This window comes from Caloenas nicobarica, chromosome 4, assembly GCF_036013445.1.
Source record: "Caloenas nicobarica isolate bCalNic1 chromosome 4, bCalNic1.hap1, whole genome shotgun sequence".
Classification (NCBI taxonomy): Eukaryota; Metazoa; Chordata; class Aves; order Columbiformes; family Columbidae; genus Caloenas; species Caloenas nicobarica.
The window spans coordinates 24,434,917-24,456,738 of NC_088248.1; the positions used below are offsets into that span (position 1 = coordinate 24,434,917).

Consider the following 21,822-nt stretch of genomic DNA (forward strand, 5'->3'; position numbering starts at 1 on the left):
GCCTGGAAACAAGAAGGAACTCCAACATGCCTTAGGCCTGCTGGTGTTCTGGAGAAAGCACATCCCAGATTTTTCCATCATAGCCCAACTGCTACATGATCTAACACAGAGAATGGCCTCTTAGGATTGGGCCACTGTCCATGAGGAGGCCTTGAAACTACTGATTTTTGAGGCTGAGGTATGTCAGGCCTTAGGGCCAACACGCCCAACAGATCCCCTCCATGTCGAATGGGATTTTGCCATTCATGGGCTGTCAACACATACATGGCAACGTGGACCTGCAGGCCCAACCCGACCTATCAGTTTCTTCTCACCAAGCTTTAAGGATGCAGAAAAGCAATATTCGATTTGGGGAAAAGGCCTTTTTACAGTCAATCTAGCCCTACAAGAGGCTGAAAAGGTCATAAGGCAAGAAACAATTATTTTGAGAAGGCCTTTTAAGGTCCTAAAGCCAATATTGGCTGGGGCCCCACCTCCTGCAGGGGTCGCACAACCAGACAGCAAATGGTATGCACGACTGGACTATTATTGTCATGCAGGTAAAACAGAAGAAGGAGCTCCTAAGATACTTCAGATACAGGAGTCACCTGATAACCAATCCAACCAGGAGATTCCCTCTTTCCTAATAAAACCAGCTCCTCCATTTGAACCTCACTTAAAGAATGTGTGGTTTACTGATGCATCCTCAAAAAGAGAAGGAAAGGTACGGAAATACTGGGCAGTGGCCTTACATGTTGATTCAGGTGAACCGATTATTATGGAGGGGGAGGGGAGTGCTCACGTTGGGGAACTGATGGCGGTTTGGAGTAATAAAAAGAGAGGCTGAGAACAAAGAACCAATATTTATTTATACAGATTCATACTCTGTGTTTAAAGGCTGCACTGAGCAGCTCCCTTTCTGGGAACAAAATCAGTGGGAAGTTAATCAAGTACCTGTGTGGCAAAGAGATAAGTGGGAAGAAATCCTAAATGTTGCTAAACAGGGGACCTTCTTGGTGGGATGGCTGGCTGCCCACCAAAAGGGAGACCACCCAACCCACATTCGGAATAATCAAATGGATTCACTAACCCATTCAGCTACAGCAGCAGCAGAAGCTGAAGAAAAATGGGAGCATCTGTTAAAATGGCTACATGTGAAACATGGTCATTTGGGGGTTAAAGACCTTTTTAAGGAAGCTGGTGGTAGGGGCTGGCCTGTAACCCGGGAACTGTGTAACATGGTCATTTCTGCTTGCAATCAATGCCGTACCCAATTAGAGTCATCCCTTGCAAGAGCCCCCTCTCCACTTGTGGGACGGAAAGGGTCTCTGAGAAACTTGGCAAGGTGATTACATAGGACCCTTTAAGAAGCCAGACGGGAAGCAGTATGTCCTTGTCGGGGTGAAAGTGGTATTGGGACTTACCCAGGCTGTGTCCCTTGCAAAAGCGACTGGGGACAACGCAGTAAAAGGACTGAAACTATGGTTTAGTTATCTACCTAAACCCCAGTCAATCCAATCAGATAATGGCACCCACTTTACTGCCAGGGTGGTTCAGGAATGGGCAAAAGGTGAAGGAATACAATAGATGTTTCATACGCCCTACTATCTTCAAGCTAACGGAATAGTGGAAAAAACAAATGGATTATTAAAACGTGCCCTTAGCCCCTACAATTCTGGATGGCCTGCAAGACTTTCTGAGGCTGTAGGAAAGTGAACAGTTGCAGGGGGATCAATGGATGTCCCAGGATCACCACATTCTTTCCCAAAGCCCCCTCCCTGCTCCTAGGGAAGATGGAAGCAAATAACCTGGTACAGCCACACCAATGCTCAGAATAACCTGTTCTGGTAAACTTACTAACAGTAGGAGAAGTACCTTTAACCCTGAAAACTCCACTTAACCTCCATGCCTGGACAGTCATGGACGCTTTCAGAAAGGACCATCAAATCAATACTGGATGAATTGTACCATCCTTTTAAACCTGTTCCGTTCTATGTATTTGCAGGTTGTCGTGGAAGCCTTTACAGACCTAGTAATTATTGACAAAGCGTTGTTGTCATTTTGTAAAATACGACATTTTGGAAAATCCTCTTCCCCACCTTCGCCATCCTCAATGACACAAGAGGAAGTGAGTCCCCCAGCCTTACCTGGGAACCGATTCAAGGGTTTGTGTGTGCCTGGAATCACACCAATCAGGGAGTCTGTGTCCCTATTCCCAAGTCTTCAGGAGAAGGTATTGGCTTTTCCATAGTTAAGATTAACTTCTCCAAGTTGCTGGAGAGTAAATTGCGTACAGTTGTTGAAAACTGTACCACCAGTTGCACTTGGGGCAGAGTGAAAGCTCCATTTGAAAAACAGTATGCTTTTGATGGAGCCTGGAGGGTGAATTAAGAGGCATTCCATCAAGTTCCTCCCAAAAACTGGACCAGCCTTTGGAATGAAACATGTAATAGATGGTACCCGAGTAATCCAATGACCCCTTTAAGGGGCGCTCAGGTTATATTATCAATATCTCCTTGTCCTGAGGAGTTGATGAATATATATAACGCTTCAGGTAAATGGTGGAGTCAAATTCATTGTATAAACCCACACCAGATATCATGTACCCAAATTCCCTATTGGCCAGGGTGGGTCCTGGGGTGGGAGGATTCTTGGGGTATCCTGGCTGTGCCTCAGGGTGGCACTGGGAGGGTCTTGGGGTGATGCTGGGATGACACCGGGGGGGGCAGGGTCTCGGCGTTACACCAGGGTGACACCAGGGGGGTCTCCGGGTGACACTGGGAGTGCCCCAAGGGTGACACCAAGAGGGTCTTGGGGTGACCCTGGGATGACACTGGGCGGGGGGGGGCGGTCTCAGGGTGACCCCGGGAGTGCCCCAGGGTGTATCTGTGCTCACTGCAACAGGTCCTCAATCTCTGTTGAGACAACAGTCAATAAGCTGCTGTCACTCAAACCTTATTAACTGTCCTTACCACCTCATTTATCTTAACACAACTTGATCAAAATATTATAATACCTGTTTGTGTGTGCTTCATGAGTGACATTCAGATCATTAAAGAAGCTAGATTCTTCCATGCAGGAGCTACTTAACAGGAGAGCAAATATTTTATACAAAGAAATACTATAGGTGATGGGAATACTTTCATCTCAGATTCCCTAAATGCACTCACTGTATTTCTGGATTGTGGGTTTGTCAGAGAGCAAATCAGTAGCCTTGACATAAAGTGGTAACACAAGCAGGTGCTGATCCAGAAATAATTACAACAGAAGAAAACAGATGTCATTACATCGGTTTTCTTTAATTTGTGTAATGCATACAAATAGACATAGAAAGGAATAGAGCAAAATTGGAAGTCACAATATGAATTAAAATTACTATGTATTTTTCTATGACATTGTCTTTGGCTGTGACTAATTTATCCCAGCGTCACACAACCACGTCAGGGACATGCTGCCCTGGCCGCTATCCTGCTGTTTGTCAGTGGGACCCTGGAAAACTTGCTGCTTGGCCATCCCTGGTCTTGTGACACAGAGGGATGAAAGTCATCGACTACCCCTTTCCCTCTGACATCCAACACTTCATCTCCAACTTGCAATGCAAAAATGTGTTTTGGTGAATGGCTCAATGTCTTCTGGCATCAGGAGGTCTGTTTTACAGCAGCACAGCGCCTGTGGCTCACAAGAAAACTGCTACTCTAAGCCATTGATAGAGGCTAAAAGTATGGAGCTGTTTTATTAAGAAGTTAACATTTAAATCTTCAGGGTAACTTAAAAGATTTTTTTAAAACTGTGGTTGTGTACACATACGCAGGCACATCGCAAGAAGAGCCAGAGGCCACGAATGCATTGCAAAGAGCAAGTTTTATTTTAGCTACCTCTCTACTGGGGGATCTCCGAAGTCACACCTGAGCTCCCAGGCAGAGGTGACACAAGCAGGGACGCAGGTGCTGGTAAGTTCAGCCCTGCTGGAAAATCACTGGGCCTGCTGAGCTCGCCTGTATTTCAAGGCTTCAGGCAGGCGCAACCTCCCGCTCTTTCTCACAACAAAGCAGGAATCTCAGACATAGTGATAAGGTGCCTAGAGTTTCTCGCAGGCCTATGTTATCTAACACAGAAGTTCTACTCATCAAGCACACAAGGTCAGTAAAACAATTAGTGTGATGTATGTGCTTTTTCTACAGACAGCTGCAAGTCACTTGAGCGTATTACATTTAACTAACCTCCTTGCCAAATCTTCCACTACATTCCCATACAGTGGTTTAATGAACCTAAGTAATTTTATTGCAGATTCTTCTCACTCAACGTTGGAGAGAATTTTACTAGTATATTGTAAATCTGTTTATAAAATGACACCCTTATTTAAAACAAAATACTATCTCTTTATGGCTTCCCTGCTGTGTCATCACATGGAAAATATCTTACAGGGACAGCAGGAAAATATGTCAGTTTTAATATAAAAAATAGCCCATTTTCTGGTGGAGATAAGCACAGAAAAATGAGATAAAGTAAATACCATTTAACAAACACTTCCCTTTCCTATAGATCCATTTTCTGTTACTATCTGGCAATATTTTTTCTGTTGCTCTTCCTTGAAAGACTCTTCGATCTTTTTCCTTTTCAGTCCCCCATCCCTGAAAGATATAGAAAAGAAACAGTCTTGAGCTCACTGTAAAGGCAGAAAAATGTTAAAAGATTTTGACTACACAGTCAAAGCAGCTTTCACCCTAAATGCTGGCTTTTGCAATACAATGCTAAACGATCTGTACTCCCAGGACTTACCACACAACACAAACAATGCCTCTCCTTTAATCCAGCACTGAACAGGCAAATAATTTATTTTCACCAAATATTACCTGCTGGCTAGATCCACCTGTCAGCTCCATTTCTCTTTTTGTAATATATTAGTCTATTTATTCTAGTGAAGCTATTCAAGGAATAAAGTAATATTTTCTCAGTCAGTAAGGGTGATGGACTGCAGCCCAAGCAAAGCTTATCTGGAAGAGGTTTTAAAAGAATCCAGACTACTGTTTCAGAATACAGAACACATAAATATGCTTTAAACCCCACCTCAAAGGTGTTGCTTCTTACCAAGGAAGCACTGACATTCCTCCCCGAGCAGCAATGACAGCCTTGACTCTGTTGGCAAAGTGAACAGCATCTTCTCCCTCCTGAAAAAAGAAATTAATGATTTGTTTTGCAACTTGAACATTTTCTCCGTGTCTCACTTTAGGAGTCACTTCTGGTCAGAGAGCAAGAATTTTGATTTATGCCAGGCCCACAACCCAAATGTGACCTGCAGGGCAGCTCCAGCTGGTCCCAAGGAACACCGCCTGGTTTGCCACTATTCAGTGCCAAAAAGAACAAAGTGGAAGGCTCTGTAGTTTCTGGGGCTGTCTCAAACAACAGAGTGAGGTGACAGGTCTGTCAGAGCACAGGATGCATCTGCTCCCAGTACTCCAGTAAGGTCTGAAGCTGGGAACACACTGACAGGATCACCTTGGAGAAGATGGGGTGCCTTGAACACAGTTGGGGCCTGGTGCTTTCAGAATCAGTGCAGGTCCACAGGACTCTGTTTGCCCAAACTGCAGAGGACTGACGACATGTGTTTTACAGCAGCTTCCCTGCCAAGACCAGGGTAGGCAGTACCAAACTGGGGCATTGCTGGTGCAAAGGCCTTGGCCACTCTTTCAGCATCGGGTCAGTATCCAGGGGCAATGGGCTGAGAGGCTGTGCCAAGTTGTGGGGTAAAGCCACTGGGCAAAGGATTAGCCAGATATGCTGCATGGCCAAGAAGCAAGGAGGTGACACAAAGTTGTGCAGATGGAGGTAGGGGGGGACACAGAAGGCAGAAGTACCCCAGTATGAAGGACTAAATCTGTATATCAGTTCTGGAGTGAAAAAGGGAGGTCTGTGCCAGGCTGGGGGGCAGGACTCCTGCAGCATAAAACCACATTTTAACATCTCTTCTAGTCTATGGGAGCAGAAGGAAGTAAGGCAGCTGCACGGAAGTAAAGAAGCTGTTTGGGAACAATAGGGAGCATGATGCAGAAATGTCTGAATCTCTGTAAGAGTAATTTTTAACTGAAAATAACTAACCTGCAGAAATCCATGCTCACTTAAGACTACAATGTTGCTTTCTGGCCTTCATCCATTAAGTTGTCAATAAAAATTCACAAACATGATGCCAAATTACCATGCCTAGTAATGCAGACTTCCTCCCAGACAACATTTTATGAGCATTTTCAAAACATATGAAAGCCTAAGTACCTCTTTGACCATCGGTGGCAGGTACCACACATTGCAGACAATAGCCCAGCTGGTCATCACATTAAAAACAAAGGTCATAATGGAATGCTTTGCGCTGTTCCAGAACGCATCTCCAAAGCGGGGGTCATACTGGAAGACAAGAAGAATAAGCAAAAGGGCATGATCTGCTATGTTAGTTTAAACCACATAAGCTGCTCTTTTTTGGCCATGCAGTCATAGCTTAATTTGTGAAATCAGGAGAAAATCTAATCACATCTCCCCTAAAAGCAGCAGTAAATTCAGGGTAAAGCTCCACATTTCTATATTTATCACAAGTTTCTAACAGTTAACAAGGCAATGCAAGACCTCAAACTATAAGAGACCCACTGAAACACATCTCAATTATAACCAGATAGATCTACTATAAAACCATAAAGACTTGTCATCTATAGATATGCTGACTACAAAGGTTTCCTTGATAATACTCACAGCACCTTTAACAATTTCCATAAGATTAGGCAGCATTATCATTCTGGTAGAAGTAACTAATGTATCTAGAGGTAGGGTGACTTGGCTAAAGCTACACAGAAAGCCTTGGAAGTGCCAAGTAAAGTGCCTTTTTTTCCCAGAGCATGCAAAAGCCAGGAGCACTAGGACAGAAGGAGCAGGCAGAACTGAACGTACAGCATAGCAAGTTGCAACTGTTCTTTTCAGGTTGCTCGTAAACAGTTGTAAAGACACCCAGTGAAATATTTCCCATACTGCACTGAGCCAAAATACATTGCACACTGTGAAAAGATTCCATTTTTCTCAGGGCTTATTTGGTGCCTTATTCACACAGAACAAACCCCTTCTTAAAGTTTATATGTTTACAGCTTCTCTGACTTGACAAGCTTCTGCCAATAATCCTTCCATGTTTGGGAAACTGCAGGTACATTACCTTGATCGCTACTGGATGGATGGTCCCTCCTACCTCAAAGCTTCCCTTCTTAAACATCATTACTGATGTGTTATTTATGCAGGTACCTAGCCAGGATTAAAACAGAGTAAGAAAAAGAAAATTATCAGCAGATGAATCCTAAACTGTTTTACAGAGACTTAAGTTGCTAAAGGAGAAAGTAAGCTTCAGTTCTGAAACATAACCCCAGAGCCCGTTCTCAGTTCCATTATGCTACACACTAAAGCAAATGGACTGTCATAAAACTGTATTAAAATATTAAAATCTGACATTCAATATCTCACAAGAGCTAATCAATTGTACAGATTAAAAGCAAACACCTCACTTGTAAAGACTGGGTATAATAAACTAGACTTAGTGGCAAGAAGTGAGCAAAGCAATCAAATCAATGTATTTGTTTCCTACCTTCTGGAAAAATTAAAATAGGTAATTTGGCCTTATCTGCAACCTGTTCTCTAATTCTGTGGAGAGACAACAAAATTTCAGTATATACTTCATTTTCGTAGAGGACTTTCATATTTGGCCAGGAATCTAAACACCCGTTATCTCTTACATAGGACAAGAAAAGCCCTTGCCAGTCGGTAGCCTGAGTCAGGATGTGTACTAGTTTCATGTCTTTATCTTGGCGGTTTTCTCCTGTTAATCACAAGAGTAGGTTTTCTACAAAACTATGTGCAGTTTTATTTCACCTTTTTAACCCAATTAACACAAAGCCAGAGAACAGTGGTACTTGAGGCATGTAAAGATCACTTCCTGTTTATCTTTGACAGGTTCCAGCTACAAACACAGTCGAACTTTTCTTTTGACTGAAGTACATTCCAGATACCAAGTTTTCATGTCTTCCAGATTCATAACACCAGTTTCGTATAAGTATCTAATGATTCTCCACATACAGTTAAGAGATAGGCCGCTATTTTACTACATATTCTTCATCACTTAAAAAGAAACATATTACCAATAAAGAGATTACTGACACACAAAATCTGTTGTTTTCTGAGATACCCATCTTTCCTATGACTCAAAACCATGCAGTTCCTCTCCAGTCTGCATTAAAGAACAAGAACATAACATCAGATACCAAAAAAAAGAAGAGAAAGATCCAGCACAGGGGGACCGTCTCAGTTTTCCTAAGGACAAACTGTCATAGACACTTCGTTAATGTTAGCTGTGTTGCACTCTATTTCATGAAGATTTAGGATGACTAACAACAGTCTGTGCAAACACCTGAGAACATGAGAACTGCCACACTGAGACAATCCTGCTCACATCCTTGAAGTCCAACCTGCTGCCTCTGCCAGCAATCCATACTGCAGGCCTAGAGAGCAGTATAGGCATTAAGCAAACATATTACGACACTGCTCTAGGATGCTCTTCCACCTGTTGCTAGAGCAGCTACATGATACCTACCTCATATTCCACCCCTTCCCCACCCTGAACTTGCTTAATTCCTTCTGCAAACTTCTACATGTAAGTCTGATGAGAGTTGAGGATGTTTCTATTTGAGAGAGCCAGTCACAACTCAATCTGAACACCTACACAAGCAAACACATAAGCCTAAGGTTAAGATTTGCTATGATCAGCCTACCTTTATCCCATACTCACAACAGATATAACCAGCCTCCTGGTGCTCAGGGCTGATGAAAAACATACCAGGGTAAGGCATGATATAGGAAGCAGATGTGCTGACAGAACTCCAATCTGTCCTAACATCCTGAATTATCAGCCTCAAAAATGAACAAGCAGGTTTCTGCCTGTGGCAGACAGGGCAATTGTGTTAATGTGGAAATTCCCAGATGTTACAGTGCTAACAATCAACAGTTCAGAAGGTGATTGCTACACCCTGCACCTTCATTGATGGAGCAGTTCCAACCCTTACAGTGATGACAATCTACAGCTGCCCACCAAAAAGATATGCAGGGTGAGAAGAGTCTCAACTCATACTTGGACCTCACACAACAATTAAGCAAACACCTCACTACCTTACTTTTTCCTCACCAGATGACGGTCTTTCATTTCTGAGCGTTCAAACAAAACATGCTGAGTGGTTTGCATGCAAGATCTTAAAATAAGTCCCAGAAGCCCTCCATGTGCCTGGCTAACCTGCAAGCCCAAAATACATTGGTTACTATGCAAATACACACAGACGATAAAATTCTGAATACAGATGCTTTAGTTTCTAAGCTCATTCATTAATTATACCAACCCTCTCAGTAATAACTGTGCACAGTCATGTTTTGCAGTCATGAATGCGAGTTTGAATTCCATCAAGTCCCGCGCTCTCTACCAGTAATTTTATCCTCTTATCCAACACTACATCTACAGACATCTCAACATTACCAATATTTACCGACTCTCTTGTTCATACCCAGGAATAGCATCCATCACTGGTCAGGATTAGAACATCTAACGGAGACGTGTGGTTGGCTACACAGATGCCTCCTCCCTGCGGTCTGTTTTCCCTGCAATGACAACCATAGAAGTAATTACTTGATGTTTATGCTCCAGCCTACAAGGCCCCATCAGGTGACCTATCCAGTGAGCATAGACCCACAATTGAGACTCTCAGTGACAAAAGCCTTTCAGGCACACAGCTTATCTGCAGATCCACAGGAAGAGGAAGAACAAAACATTTTAAAATACTAATATCACTATGAGATATGTTGAAACTTCTGACAGTACATTACAGCAGATAAGTCATCTTCCCTCACATTTTCAAGAGTCCCTTCATATTTTAGTAGTTTTGGCATTTCACCAAAACCAGTATCCTTTCAGCAGAGAATATGTGACTTCATTGGAGTCGGCATTTTAGCCGCCTACATTACGATTCACAGAGGCATATATTGAATACAGCCTGGACACTAACACTCTAAAATGAAAGATACTAGAACATGATTTTCATTGTTTCATAAAGCACAAGCAAAAACATATTTCAGAGGCCTCCATGACAAGTATCTACCACTAAGCAAGCAAGATATTAGAAGAACTTCTTGAAATATCATCCAAAACTTACTTTAGGAAACAGCATGAAGAACTAGTTACCAAACAAATTGGCTAATAGAACAACTGAATAGTTTGTGGCAATGTTCTTGCATGTGATTATAATGAGTTAGTGGTACACATTGAGAAAAATGTCTAAGTGCACATTTAATCAATAATACAGTATTACTCCACTTTCGCACACCCTGCCAATACACAATAGAAAACACAGTAGGGCACGCAAACATCTTGACAGATTCTAGACAATCTAAACAGCTTCTTGGATCAAACTGCACCATCATAGTACCTGTGCAGTAATGGAATAAGAATCCCACTTGGAAACTGGAGACATTGAGTACTGCAAGAAATAAATACCCAACCAACGGTACCGCTCACCTGTTGTGGAAATGCACCAGACCGCTCAGACATCGAACACCTAATGCAGCACACGTCATCTGAACCTGGTTGCTCAGCCAGCATTTAACTCTAAAAGAAATTAAGCCACACGTACATTTCCAGTCCTGTGTACTCACTCGTAAGACAACATAATGTAAACTCTCCAACTTACTCCCATTATGTAAACTCCCAAACAATGCTATGCAGGAGGAGTTTATTGGGTATTAAAGATATTCTTTGGTTCATTCTTCTACTGTAATCTATTCTAAACCCACCATATTCAAAGCAGAGAAGATAATAGTCACGGTTTTGTTTTACAGATATTCTCTGGAAGGAACGGCTATTGACTCATTCATTAGTATTCATTAAATATAAAAATATTTAGCTAGTGAATCACATTTGATTTTTTTTTTGCACTGACAGGACATAACTAGCTCACTGTATTAATATGGAATTACTCATGATAGATTATTTACGTGCACTATTCTGACTCAAGTAGAGCATCCTCTTTATTTTCCACCGTAAGATGCACTTCCAGCAGTATCTATCTGGCTTATACTGCATGTCTGCTTTCAGATGCCATTGCCATACTCTCTCTCATAGTGCTTTATGACTTTACAGTAGAGAAAAATCACCCCACAATAGTCCACATGAAGCCTCAGGACTCAACATCCTAATGCAAATCCCTAAAGAAATGAAAAAAAGAAACTGCAACATCCCTCAGCAAACACCCACCTGCCATTTGGAAACTGTCTTACTACTGTAGTGGCCAAGACCAGCAAGAGGATGCTGAAAACAGCCAAGCAGACACTGCAAAGTAAAATAATTAAATGCTAAGAAGCAAAACTGGAAAAACAAGCAAGAAAATATTTTACTTAACCTTTTGATCCATTTCATTATGCTTCCCTCCACCACCAATAGCATCTAACTGGCAATACAAACTAGTTAAGGCCAACAGGATAACATGAGCACAGATTTTTCACTCAACTAATATTACACTGAACACAAAGCCTTGTACTGCCTGAACCCTGCCTTCCAAAAAGCATCACATCCTGATCGGAAGTGATCAATTAGTAGAGAAGCTATCGTGTTCAGAGGACGGTGAGTAATGGCTCATATTCTTTAATGCAGGTGACATTTTTAAGTACAAAAATGGACAAATCATTTCATTTTTAAAAACTTATCCAGAGATTTCAGTGCATATTTCTACTCCAACCAGTGAGCTACTATATAATAATGAAAATTAAATGCCATTGGTTACTAATTCCTGAGCAAAAACCATACTGAAGCCACTTCTACATACATGTTGTCGTCCTAAGCTTCATGTCTAAGTTTACACACAGGCTTATGTGCTCTGCTATATGATGGACTGGTATTAAATCCTTCTATGCACTACCGCTGTATTTTGAATATACTGTCTTTCCATCAAAGGAATAAGAGGTTTTAAAAGCTCCTGCTCTTGACAAGACAACGCGAATATTTGTAACTGGTCAATGTGATAAAAGCTGGTTTTGCTTAAAAGAATATTCAAAAAGCCTGAAAACCAAAAATGTCCTATGTGGATGTCTCTTCATTTTCCATTTAGCCCTGTGCTCCCAGAACATTGGCTTTGCTTCAAATTCCAAGTCTCCCTCTCTCTTATTCAGACAGGCAGAGCCTGATCCTTTCAGTTGAAACAGTTGTTACTCTCCATAACAGAAAGGTCTCCAGATGATTTCTATGAAGTTTTGCTGGATTTTAAAACCAAATTAAGACATTGCATACTAATAAAACACATGGAACATGAGAAATGTACCTCTTTAGCACTTTTTTTCTTTTAAGGATATTTGAATTTAAATGACATATTGGAAAAAAGTCATGCCAGGTTCTCCTTTCTGCGCTAGTCAATAGCATATTATTGCACAGCTTTTGTAAAAAGTAACATGAAAAACTGATCCCAGCAAATTACATCTGGCTCACCGAAAAGGCAACAGGAGACAATACCGAATTAGGATCCCAAAGACCCACACAACGGTCAGTTGCCAGCTGACATTGTGCAAGTTGGCGTTGGTTCTGCTGAGTAGATTCCAGGACACCAGCTCCTCCGAGTAGAATCGTCGGGTGACTTCATCTTCTGCAACTGCCTCGCACCCCTTCTTGGAGAAGTACATCACGTCAGCAAGGTTGAAGTATCCTCGGCGGTGGCCAGCAAACTCCTTTTCCATGGAGGTTTCCTCTCTCTGGATGATCCCTGCATGAAGAAAATGAGTCTTCCTTCCACACAGTAGAATGGACAATACAGATTCCAAAAAGAGTAAAGTACACATGCTTTTTAGAAATAGTTCTCCTCCTCCTCCAAGCACCATAATTGCATTTTTATAATTCATTTATGTACTGGCATTTAATTCCACAAGTTACTTCTCTAATCCTATGCGATATAACACCACTAAGTATTCACAGAGAGCTGCAAATAAAAGCTTGAGTGTAACACCTGCTTCATTATAATCTACTAAACAATGTATTTACACACATATAGAAACACCAACAGTGCACTGCCAAGATTGCAGACCCCTCCTCATGCCATGACTCCAACTCAGCCACTGTTTGTACCATTGCTCTTCTTGCTGCCCTTGATTAGTTTTACTTTTTCCACAATATTTTCCCAGCTGTAACAAACACCTTCTTCTGGTAGTTTTTCCTCAGAGCCTTCTCTCTTCCCCCAACTCTTTTCCTTTAAGAGTCACTTCACTACCAATAAACACCGAAGTGTCTAGATTTTTTACCCCAAGATATACACAGTGTAACACAGAGGCATTGAGCAGGAAGAATGACAACACATTCATGCTCCGTATCTATAAAATTACACCTCATACAATGGCCACACAATAAGTCTGAGTTATGTTTGCTGAGGTCACTCTGAGACCAGATTGTTGCCTGGCCGGTTACAGTGACTAACATGGTATACCAGCTAACACTTTGGGTTTTTTTTGTCAGGGGGTAATGGACAACATTAAATGTATTTTGAATAATGCATATTGAATTTATCTTAATCAGCATACTAGCACCTGGTCAGATTCACAAAACTTTTCTCCAGCTGCACTTCTGTCAAGCCTCAAATGTCCAAGGAAATCCTCAGACCTGCAAGTCATTAGCTGACAAACAAAGCAGTCTACATGACTAATGACTAAAAATGGCACTACAAGTAAAAGGATTATTATGAGAATTCTTTGCTCAAAAACAAAAGGAAAAATAGTTGAGAAGAAAAAAAAATTACTCTCTCAGCTTTTATCCCCATGCCTAGAGAACAGTGAAAATTGTAGCTGTGATCCATGGGATGGTGTATTGCCTTTACTTGAGAGACCACGTCTTTTTGCATGCTGAGAATTACAAGAAGCAAGAGAGAATCCACACAGAACCATGTCAGGGGCACAGAATACTCATTCCTCCCAGTCTTTTAAAGAGAGAGAACTGCTGGAATCAGAAAATACAAAACACTCCTGAAAAGGACAACAGCTTCCCAACTGCTTATCAACAATGTCTTTCTCTAACCCCAGTAGTCTCTAACACCATTTATTCAGAAGACTCAGTCACTCACAGCTTATCTTGCTGATAACATAAAGTCTTTTTTGTAGGTTTGTAACTTCGGCAGTTATTTGCCCGTCAAACTCCATTTTGGCAATTCCAGTTTTCTTACTTAACGACAGATAAAATTTATGTTTCTGTTAACTCTTCTTCTGGATAAGTTATTAGAATAGTTGCCCTTTTACAAGAGGAATAGTGCTACGTCACCTTCATTCACAGATCTTACCAGTGGAGATTAAATTTTCAAGTGCCATTGCCTTCCGCTTTTTCACTCCCTCTTCAATCTGCAGGGTGGCCCACTATTCCCAAAACAAAAAAAGCAGATGTTGATGGTTTTCATTTTGTAATTTCCAGGCATTCTGTAGTTAGCTTTGGTGAATTGTCTGAGCCTCTTTTAATGAAGCCAGGTCTTAGATTTTAGTTTTTCAAATTCACCCTGATGGCTGTCTTGCATACCTCCCGTTTCATTTTTTACAATGGTTACTTTTTGCCATTGTCAGGAAAAATTGTTTGGCCCAAACTTCTTTTTAGGACATAGGCAGGTTTTTTTTTTTTTAACCTGGGGCTTTCTGTTGGTTTGTTTTGTTTGTTTGCTTTTTAAACAAAGGAAGAAAAAAAAAACCAAAAAACACCACAAAAAAACACCACACAAATTACTGAGCTACTTGAGAGACCCTAGAAGGTCCATGGGTCCAAAACTCTCTCTTCTCCAGTTAGTTTCAGGCAATATACTGATGCAAAATACTATCACTGACATCACAGACATGCTGGAAAAATAGATCTAAAAATAGATTTTAAAGAATAAAAGATAATATATCAGCCTCAGGACATTCATGCACTTTCTGTTAACAGAAGACCGAGGAGCAACCATTTAGTATCTGTAGTATTTCTGAAGTAGTAGTTTTGGTAATAACATTTCACCTGACCCTGTCTTTACCTTTTTGAGCTAAATCACGTTTCTCCTCCCTGTGCAAAGCAGCATAAAACTCCATTAGCAAAAGCAAACATACTGATATGCCTAATTTTGTAAGTTTTCATGTTTTTCAATGTTTTCATAATACCTATATAGATATATAAACAATAGCTTTCGTCAGTACCATTATATATCTTCCCACATTTACGTTGAGATATCTGCCCTAACAAAGGACATATGCTTGTGTGTAGGCTCAACTCATTATTAAGGAATCAACAACCCACTCAGTGTATATCCTCCCCTGTTATTAAGGCTTCCCACCTACAGCAGATAAGGATCCATCCTTCTGCTTCAGGATAAACTCTTGCTAAACAGTCTCTTCCCCTCTTACTGACATGCACAGCCATTTGTGTCACCACAAAGCTTGATCTCAAATGGTCTTCACCACATCACAAACCTGATAATTTGCATGTGTCCACAATGTCAACTAACTTTTTGCCATCCTTAAGTTTTGCGTGCTCTCTACCAGCTCCTTCTGTAGCTATTGAAATTAAAGTCAATAACAAAAAGGGATACTTTATCACGGCATAATTAAGATATTTTAGCTACTCTTAGTTGACTTTTTTTACCTACCCTTAGCTGTCTTTTTTTACCAGCCATCTTAAAAGAAAATAAAAAACCAGAAAGCAGAATGGGCAGTTAGGTGGTATTTTAAACTCCACGCAAAGTATCTGTTATAACTCCATGGAAAAAAAAATACAGACTTTCACCTTGCCTATACTCTCCAATTATTCCCTAGGAAAGGTAAACTGGTCCATTGTCTGTCTCAATCTTCTGCAATACATGGAGCACTGCAGAAGCAGGGAGCCAGGGGATGTCACGAAAACAGCAGCCTTGAGAAATGAAAGAATATATGGCACGGAACAAGAATGTTGCAAAAGAGAGTAAAGACACACATTGCAAACTTAACCTCTTTATGATGTACTGCTGGTCCTCACCCCTTCCTCAATATCCTTTAGGATAGCTGTATGGCATGAGGGAGGAAATAAAATAGAAGTCACCTAGCTTGCCAAATAAAGCCCTTTGCCTTACTCTCTGCTTTCCTGTCTCTTGTCTACCTCCCTTATCTCGTCCATCACAGTCCTACATGAACAGGTACCTGCCAGTTGGCAAGTGCTGCCAAAAATGAGCTTGCTTATACTGTCTTCAGCAGTTCAGAATACATCAAGGAGGCTTGGTTTTGGTTGCCAGCTGGAAAAAGGGTGATAAACACTAACCAAAGTGACCCAAAAATATGTTAACTAATTCAAATAAACAAGACCAGTCAAAACCAAACAAAAATTTCTAAAGTTGACTAATAAAGTATGAAGTCCTGCCAGGCTATTACCTAGTGCCTTATAGCACAAAGAAACAGTGGGACAAAAGTGGCAGCCTGTAATTAGTCAGCCAAGGATACAGAGGCAGAGGACAAAGGCAGCTGAGAAGAGTTTTCAACAGGTGACCAGTTACATACGGCTTGTTAGCTTGGAAAAGAGCTAGTTTGAGGGCTTATGACAGCAGCCTACAAAGTCTGGACTGCCACAGAGCAGGTACATAAGGAACAGTGATCCATTTTCTCTTCCAATACAAGAACTGCGGAGCATCATATGAAAGTGTTGGGCAGGGGGTATGAGCAAGAAAAGGGTAACATATTCCACAAAACACAGTTATTGTCCAGGACATATTGCCAGAGATCAACTGAAATGGGAGTATTTACATAAAAACATGGATGAAAATCATCATGGGACACAGAACACAAAGCCACCTCTCCTAACTCATGAATCAGCAAGGGAGGCTGAAGGAAGAAGTAACTGGGAGAGTATTCCTGACAGCTCTTCAGCTTTTCATCAAGTAATTGAGTTCACACCTGTCAAAGCCAGGCTATCAGTGTGAGCCAACTCCACACTGACCCAGCGGAGTAGTTTCTATGATCTTCTGCACTTCATGGCATCCGTATATTTAATTTGTTTTTAAAAGATGAAATACAGCTTTGTGATAACCTCTGTTTGCCACAGTATTAAGACAGAGCTGTCGTGCAGGTCTTTGTTGCAAAACAGTAATGAAAGGATGTTTTAAGTACCTTACGAAACCACTGATGTTGCAACTAACACAGAATTTAAGTGTTAAATGGAGCAACTTCATTCTTAACTTTGCTGACTGAATGACTGCTCAGGTGCTGTGCTTTCCTCCCTCCCATTTCTGAAGTGATGAGCGCACAAGCAGTCCAAACATCCAGCAAGCGATCCAAACATCCAGGAAGCAATCCCAGCTGGAATACTGAAGACTTGACACCTTAACTCCAACAGCCCATTCATTTAAGGCTTCCTATAATTACATTCTGAAAAAAATAAGTGTGTCTAATAACATCATTATATTATTGTCTTCATAGTACACAATATGAAAAGCTATAAAGTACAGAATGTTGATTTTTTAAACTCTCACTTCTTCTGGTTTTTTTCCTCCCTTTTTCCTTTTAAGTACAGCTCAGCATGTTGTTCAGTAGCTCATTTTTCCACACTGTGTAATAATTTGGTTTTGCCTCTCTTCCATTCTGTTCGCATGTTTTACTACCTCTTCTCCCATGTTCTCACAAAAGCTTTTTCTAATTACTCATTACACTGGCCTTGAGGCAATTACTTAAATGTAAAGTCTTCCCATGTAATTACAAAGAGAAGGTCAGTAGGTTTTTAGTGAAAGCTAAAATCACCATCCAAGATGAAACACTTACGACCTTTTCATCCAACAGTCCTTTCTGTCTGGCCTCATTCCATCCTTTCCACCAAATGCCATTGCAGACAAGCAAATACAAAGCTTAGGGAAAACATGTTATTCCACAAATAAAAGCTTACAAGCATATGAGAAAGAATAATCTTATCAGAAACCAAAACAAATTCTTTTTTATCATTTCCAGAAATATTTTGAGGTCAAATAAACAGTAATAATAGTAATCATGGGTTAACAGTTACGCAATTGCGAAATTACTGTCTTGGAGACCTTTTACTATTATACCATCCATTGCTCTCAAAAAAAAAAAAGCGCCCCCAAAACCCAACAACTACAAAACCAAAAAACCCACAAACAAACAGGGTAACCCGCAAAATTTTCGAACCTTGAATCTTGCTTTTGTAAAAAGGTTTGTTTTGTTTCTGAAAAAAACAAGTATCTAGATTCCTTAATGGAGAAGCAGCAAAGGGTACAAATTCAAGTCCTTCCATACATGGGTTACATCTTGCCCATGTGTTCCAGTCACCATTTATACTGCTAACATACATCACTGAAGTAAGGAAATCAAAATGATGTCATTTGCCACCACTACTCAGTGCTTAGCAACGGATGTGCAAACTTGGGCTTTATCCTAAAACACCTACAGCTCTTCGCAAATTCAGTATGGGCTACAGGTAATACAACTTTTAAAAGTCCTTAAAGTCCTTGATTTCAATCTCTACTCTTATTTTTCTCAAATTGACAAAACATGGAGGAAAATGAAAGAAGTTTTCCCCTCTGACTCTCAATTTGCACACTCATCTAAAGCTGTAAGAAGCAAATATGAAGTGTTCTCAGGTGAGAAGTTTTCTATTAATTTCGCTGGTCTATGTAACAGACTAAATCAAATGCAACACAATGGAGAACGAAATCATAGTGTTCAATTCTGGATTTTTGGTGAAACATCAACCAGTTGTTTGGTACTTCCTAGAATATAGACATTCCTGCAGTATAGTCAGTAGTGTGCTAATACGTGACTAGACACAAAAGGCTGTATCTGATCAAGTAACAACTAATCTAATTACTCCTTTTTTGATAAATTAATCCTCCACATTGTGAATACAAAAATACCACGCTCATAACCTGTTACAAAAATTGTGGAAAGAAAAACATTTGATGTGCTTTTCCAAAGAGAAGTGCCTTCTTATATTAAGCACCTTCGGGGTGGATCAAATGTCCTTTCAAAGTTGGTATGCGCAAAGAAAAAAAAAAAATTAATGTCTGCCAACTGCAGCAGCAAAGCTGTCCAAAGACGACCTCCGGTTTGCGTTTGATAAGAGAGAGCCTGACAAAATTAATTCCACATACAAGTGCCATAAGCCTCTTACTCAGAGTACTGATAAGAATTTAATTAGCATACCATTGGCTGATTAAAAAAAGTACCACATCTAAAAGCCAATATTACATACACCCACTGGAGGCACTTATTTCCTGTTGACATCAGTATCTGAAAAATCAAGTAAGCCCTGAAGGCTGCAGTCATATCCACTATGCTAAAGAATGTTTGTATAGCTGAAGACAGTCACTACCAAAGAGCTCTTAATCAGTGTTTAAAAAAAAAAAAAAAGACAGAAGAATTATATTAAGATGGAAATAAAAGAGAATTGGCAAGGTAAGATGGACATGATATTAACTGTATCACAATGTTACAGACATGTTCTACTGCACAAATAGATAGCTCAAACAGCTTCATAATAGTAGCAGTAACAATACTAGTAATAAGTTTTCTGCCACAAGTAGAAAAGTATGTTCATGAAAAGCAAGTTTCTGCCGGAAAGACTAAGTTAATTTACTGGAAAATTGAAAGGCTTCACTGTTCAATACGATGAATTCACAGCACCTACTTTTAGCCACTGATGTACATGAAAAGTCAGACTTGAAAAATTAAAAACAATTCTGCCTTATCAAAAGCCCTAGAAAACTTGTACTGATATCAGCAGAATCAGGATCTTAGCCATGACCTGTTTATCTCTAGAAGTATGCTTTTAGAAGGTGGCATGCATTCCTCAAGTCTTGTAGAGCAGAACTTGTGACTACTGGATACCCCAGATTTGTAAGTGGAAGGAGCAAACACAGAGTCAATATTCTTACCTAGAACAGCATTCATTAATAACATGTAATTACAATAATCCAAATAAACCCACTGAAACTTACATACATCTAAAATACATGTTCTTGTTACTTACCAACTGCCATAAACTAATACATCTTCTTATTTATATTTGATTTAAGTATATCATGAAGTATTATAACCAGCTTGAACTAGAAGCAATGTATCATGCAACCTCTAACTCAAGAAAACCTCAAACTGGTACCAGACTATAAATGAGCACATAACTCAGTATCATTAAAGACACCATTCAAAAGAATTGACATGTAAGTTAAAGCTGCAAGCAACGCAGCCAAGACTCTCAAAGTGAAAGGAAATCCTTCTGTCAACTTTTATGGCATCTATATCAAATGTACATATTTTTTGGTTTTTATTAAACATATCTTAGAGTAAAACACATACCTTTTAACACAATTCTCAACTTACCTCTAACACTTTTGTTATAATTTTCACATAGAGATGAGAAATCCCTAATGACACTCTAAATATCGAAGGCAACAAAACTAGCACCACAAACAAAATCATCCAGATAGACAAAATCTTGCCCTTTACAAGGCTGTAGCCCTCTCTTTTTTCTTCCATGCTTGCTTCTTCAAAATGTCAACCCACTGCCTTTCTGAGAATGTTTGCAATCTTCAAGAGACAGAGGCAAATAAAAACTACACATTCTAATAGCCAAAGCTATCTCTAGGAGAAGGCTGTTGCCCTCAGAAGCCTGCCACCACAGATACTCTCAATGATAACGTCCTTTTTAAACTTTGTCCTGCCCTAACTCCACCTACTTCCTTTTAATTGATAGGCATTTACTCACCAGTTATAGGGGAGAAGAAAAACATGACAAGTAATAATATATGTTAGGTAATCAGATACCGCCAATAAAGAAACTTGTCAATGTGTCAACGAGTTTTCACAAGGCATCCCACCAATAAATTACAACACAGAACCAAGGCGGCGTGGTTTGCAGACTGACTAAAACAGGGGATATATAAATGTAGGAGTGCAGTCCTAAAATTACATTTGGCCCTTTGAAGGCAACCGTGAGGCTGATGTGGCCCCCGGTGAAAATGAGTTTGACACCCATGGCCTAAAATCTTCTCTTCTAAAACATTTAATACAAACGAAGCACTTCCCCAACTGACATTTGCTCAAATTAGCAACTTATTTGGTCAGACTTTCTACTTCATGGTGAAATGACTGCCTCCTTTTGGTATTTGACCAAAGGAATCAAACTGAAGCTTGAGGTGCAAGTCAGGTTTTTTTCTTTTTTTCAATAACACCTGTGAGATGGAGACACAAATTTCAGCAGGCAGGAATTAACAATACAATAAAACCTTCTCCCTCCACTGTTTTACAAGAAATTAGCCAAACTGTATTCCAAGGCTACAAAATGTACTGTGGTGAAGTAACAAGTCACCTACATTTGCTTTTATTCAACTGCAGCATTTAAATACAATAGATAACCAGGCTTTTACTCCTATCAAATGCCAATAATTTAATTCAGTATTTTTAAGAAAGACCCAGTTCAGTCCCTGACACCAGCCTGTCTTGTGCCTTTCTGTATACATCACAGAAGAAGATGTCAGTAACTGCACCTCTAGAATCTAATAGGAGCCCACCAGATGCTTATTTACAAATTTACCACAGAATAAATTAACTAACCTTGGTGGAATGAGCATTTGGGCCATGACTTCCAAGATACTGACATGCCGGTCCACAAAAGATCTTTCCTTTGCACTTGCTTACATTAGCGTGTTTGACTAAAGCTGGGGCTGTTCTTTTAAAATGTCCCCATGTACCACTATTTAGTTTATGTTACAGAGCAGCCTTCGTACATGCAAACTGGCTTCCTCAGAAGAGAAAGCAAACCCAAAGACACTCTGT

General features: G+C 40.3%; 1 protein-coding gene across 1 annotated transcript; it reads right to left on the minus strand.

Moving 5' to 3' along the window:
• Positions 1-3,957: 3,957 nt before the first annotated feature.
• Positions 3,958-20,523, minus strand: LOC135988213 (glycerol-3-phosphate acyltransferase 3-like). The gene is made up of 12 exons (XM_065633989.1): positions 20,368-20,523; positions 14,343-14,415; positions 12,515-12,785; positions 11,291-11,365; positions 10,556-10,645; positions 9,549-9,642; positions 9,168-9,283; positions 7,589-7,644; positions 7,166-7,251; positions 6,247-6,375; positions 5,068-5,147; positions 3,958-4,610 (listed from the first exon to the last, which is right to left on the minus strand). The coding sequence occupies exons 1-12, from the start codon at positions 20,521-20,523 to the stop codon at positions 4,496-4,498; spliced, it is 1,341 nt and encodes a 446-aa protein (XP_065490061.1). The 3' UTR covers positions 3,958-4,495.
• Positions 20,524-21,822: the final 1,299 nt, after the last annotated feature.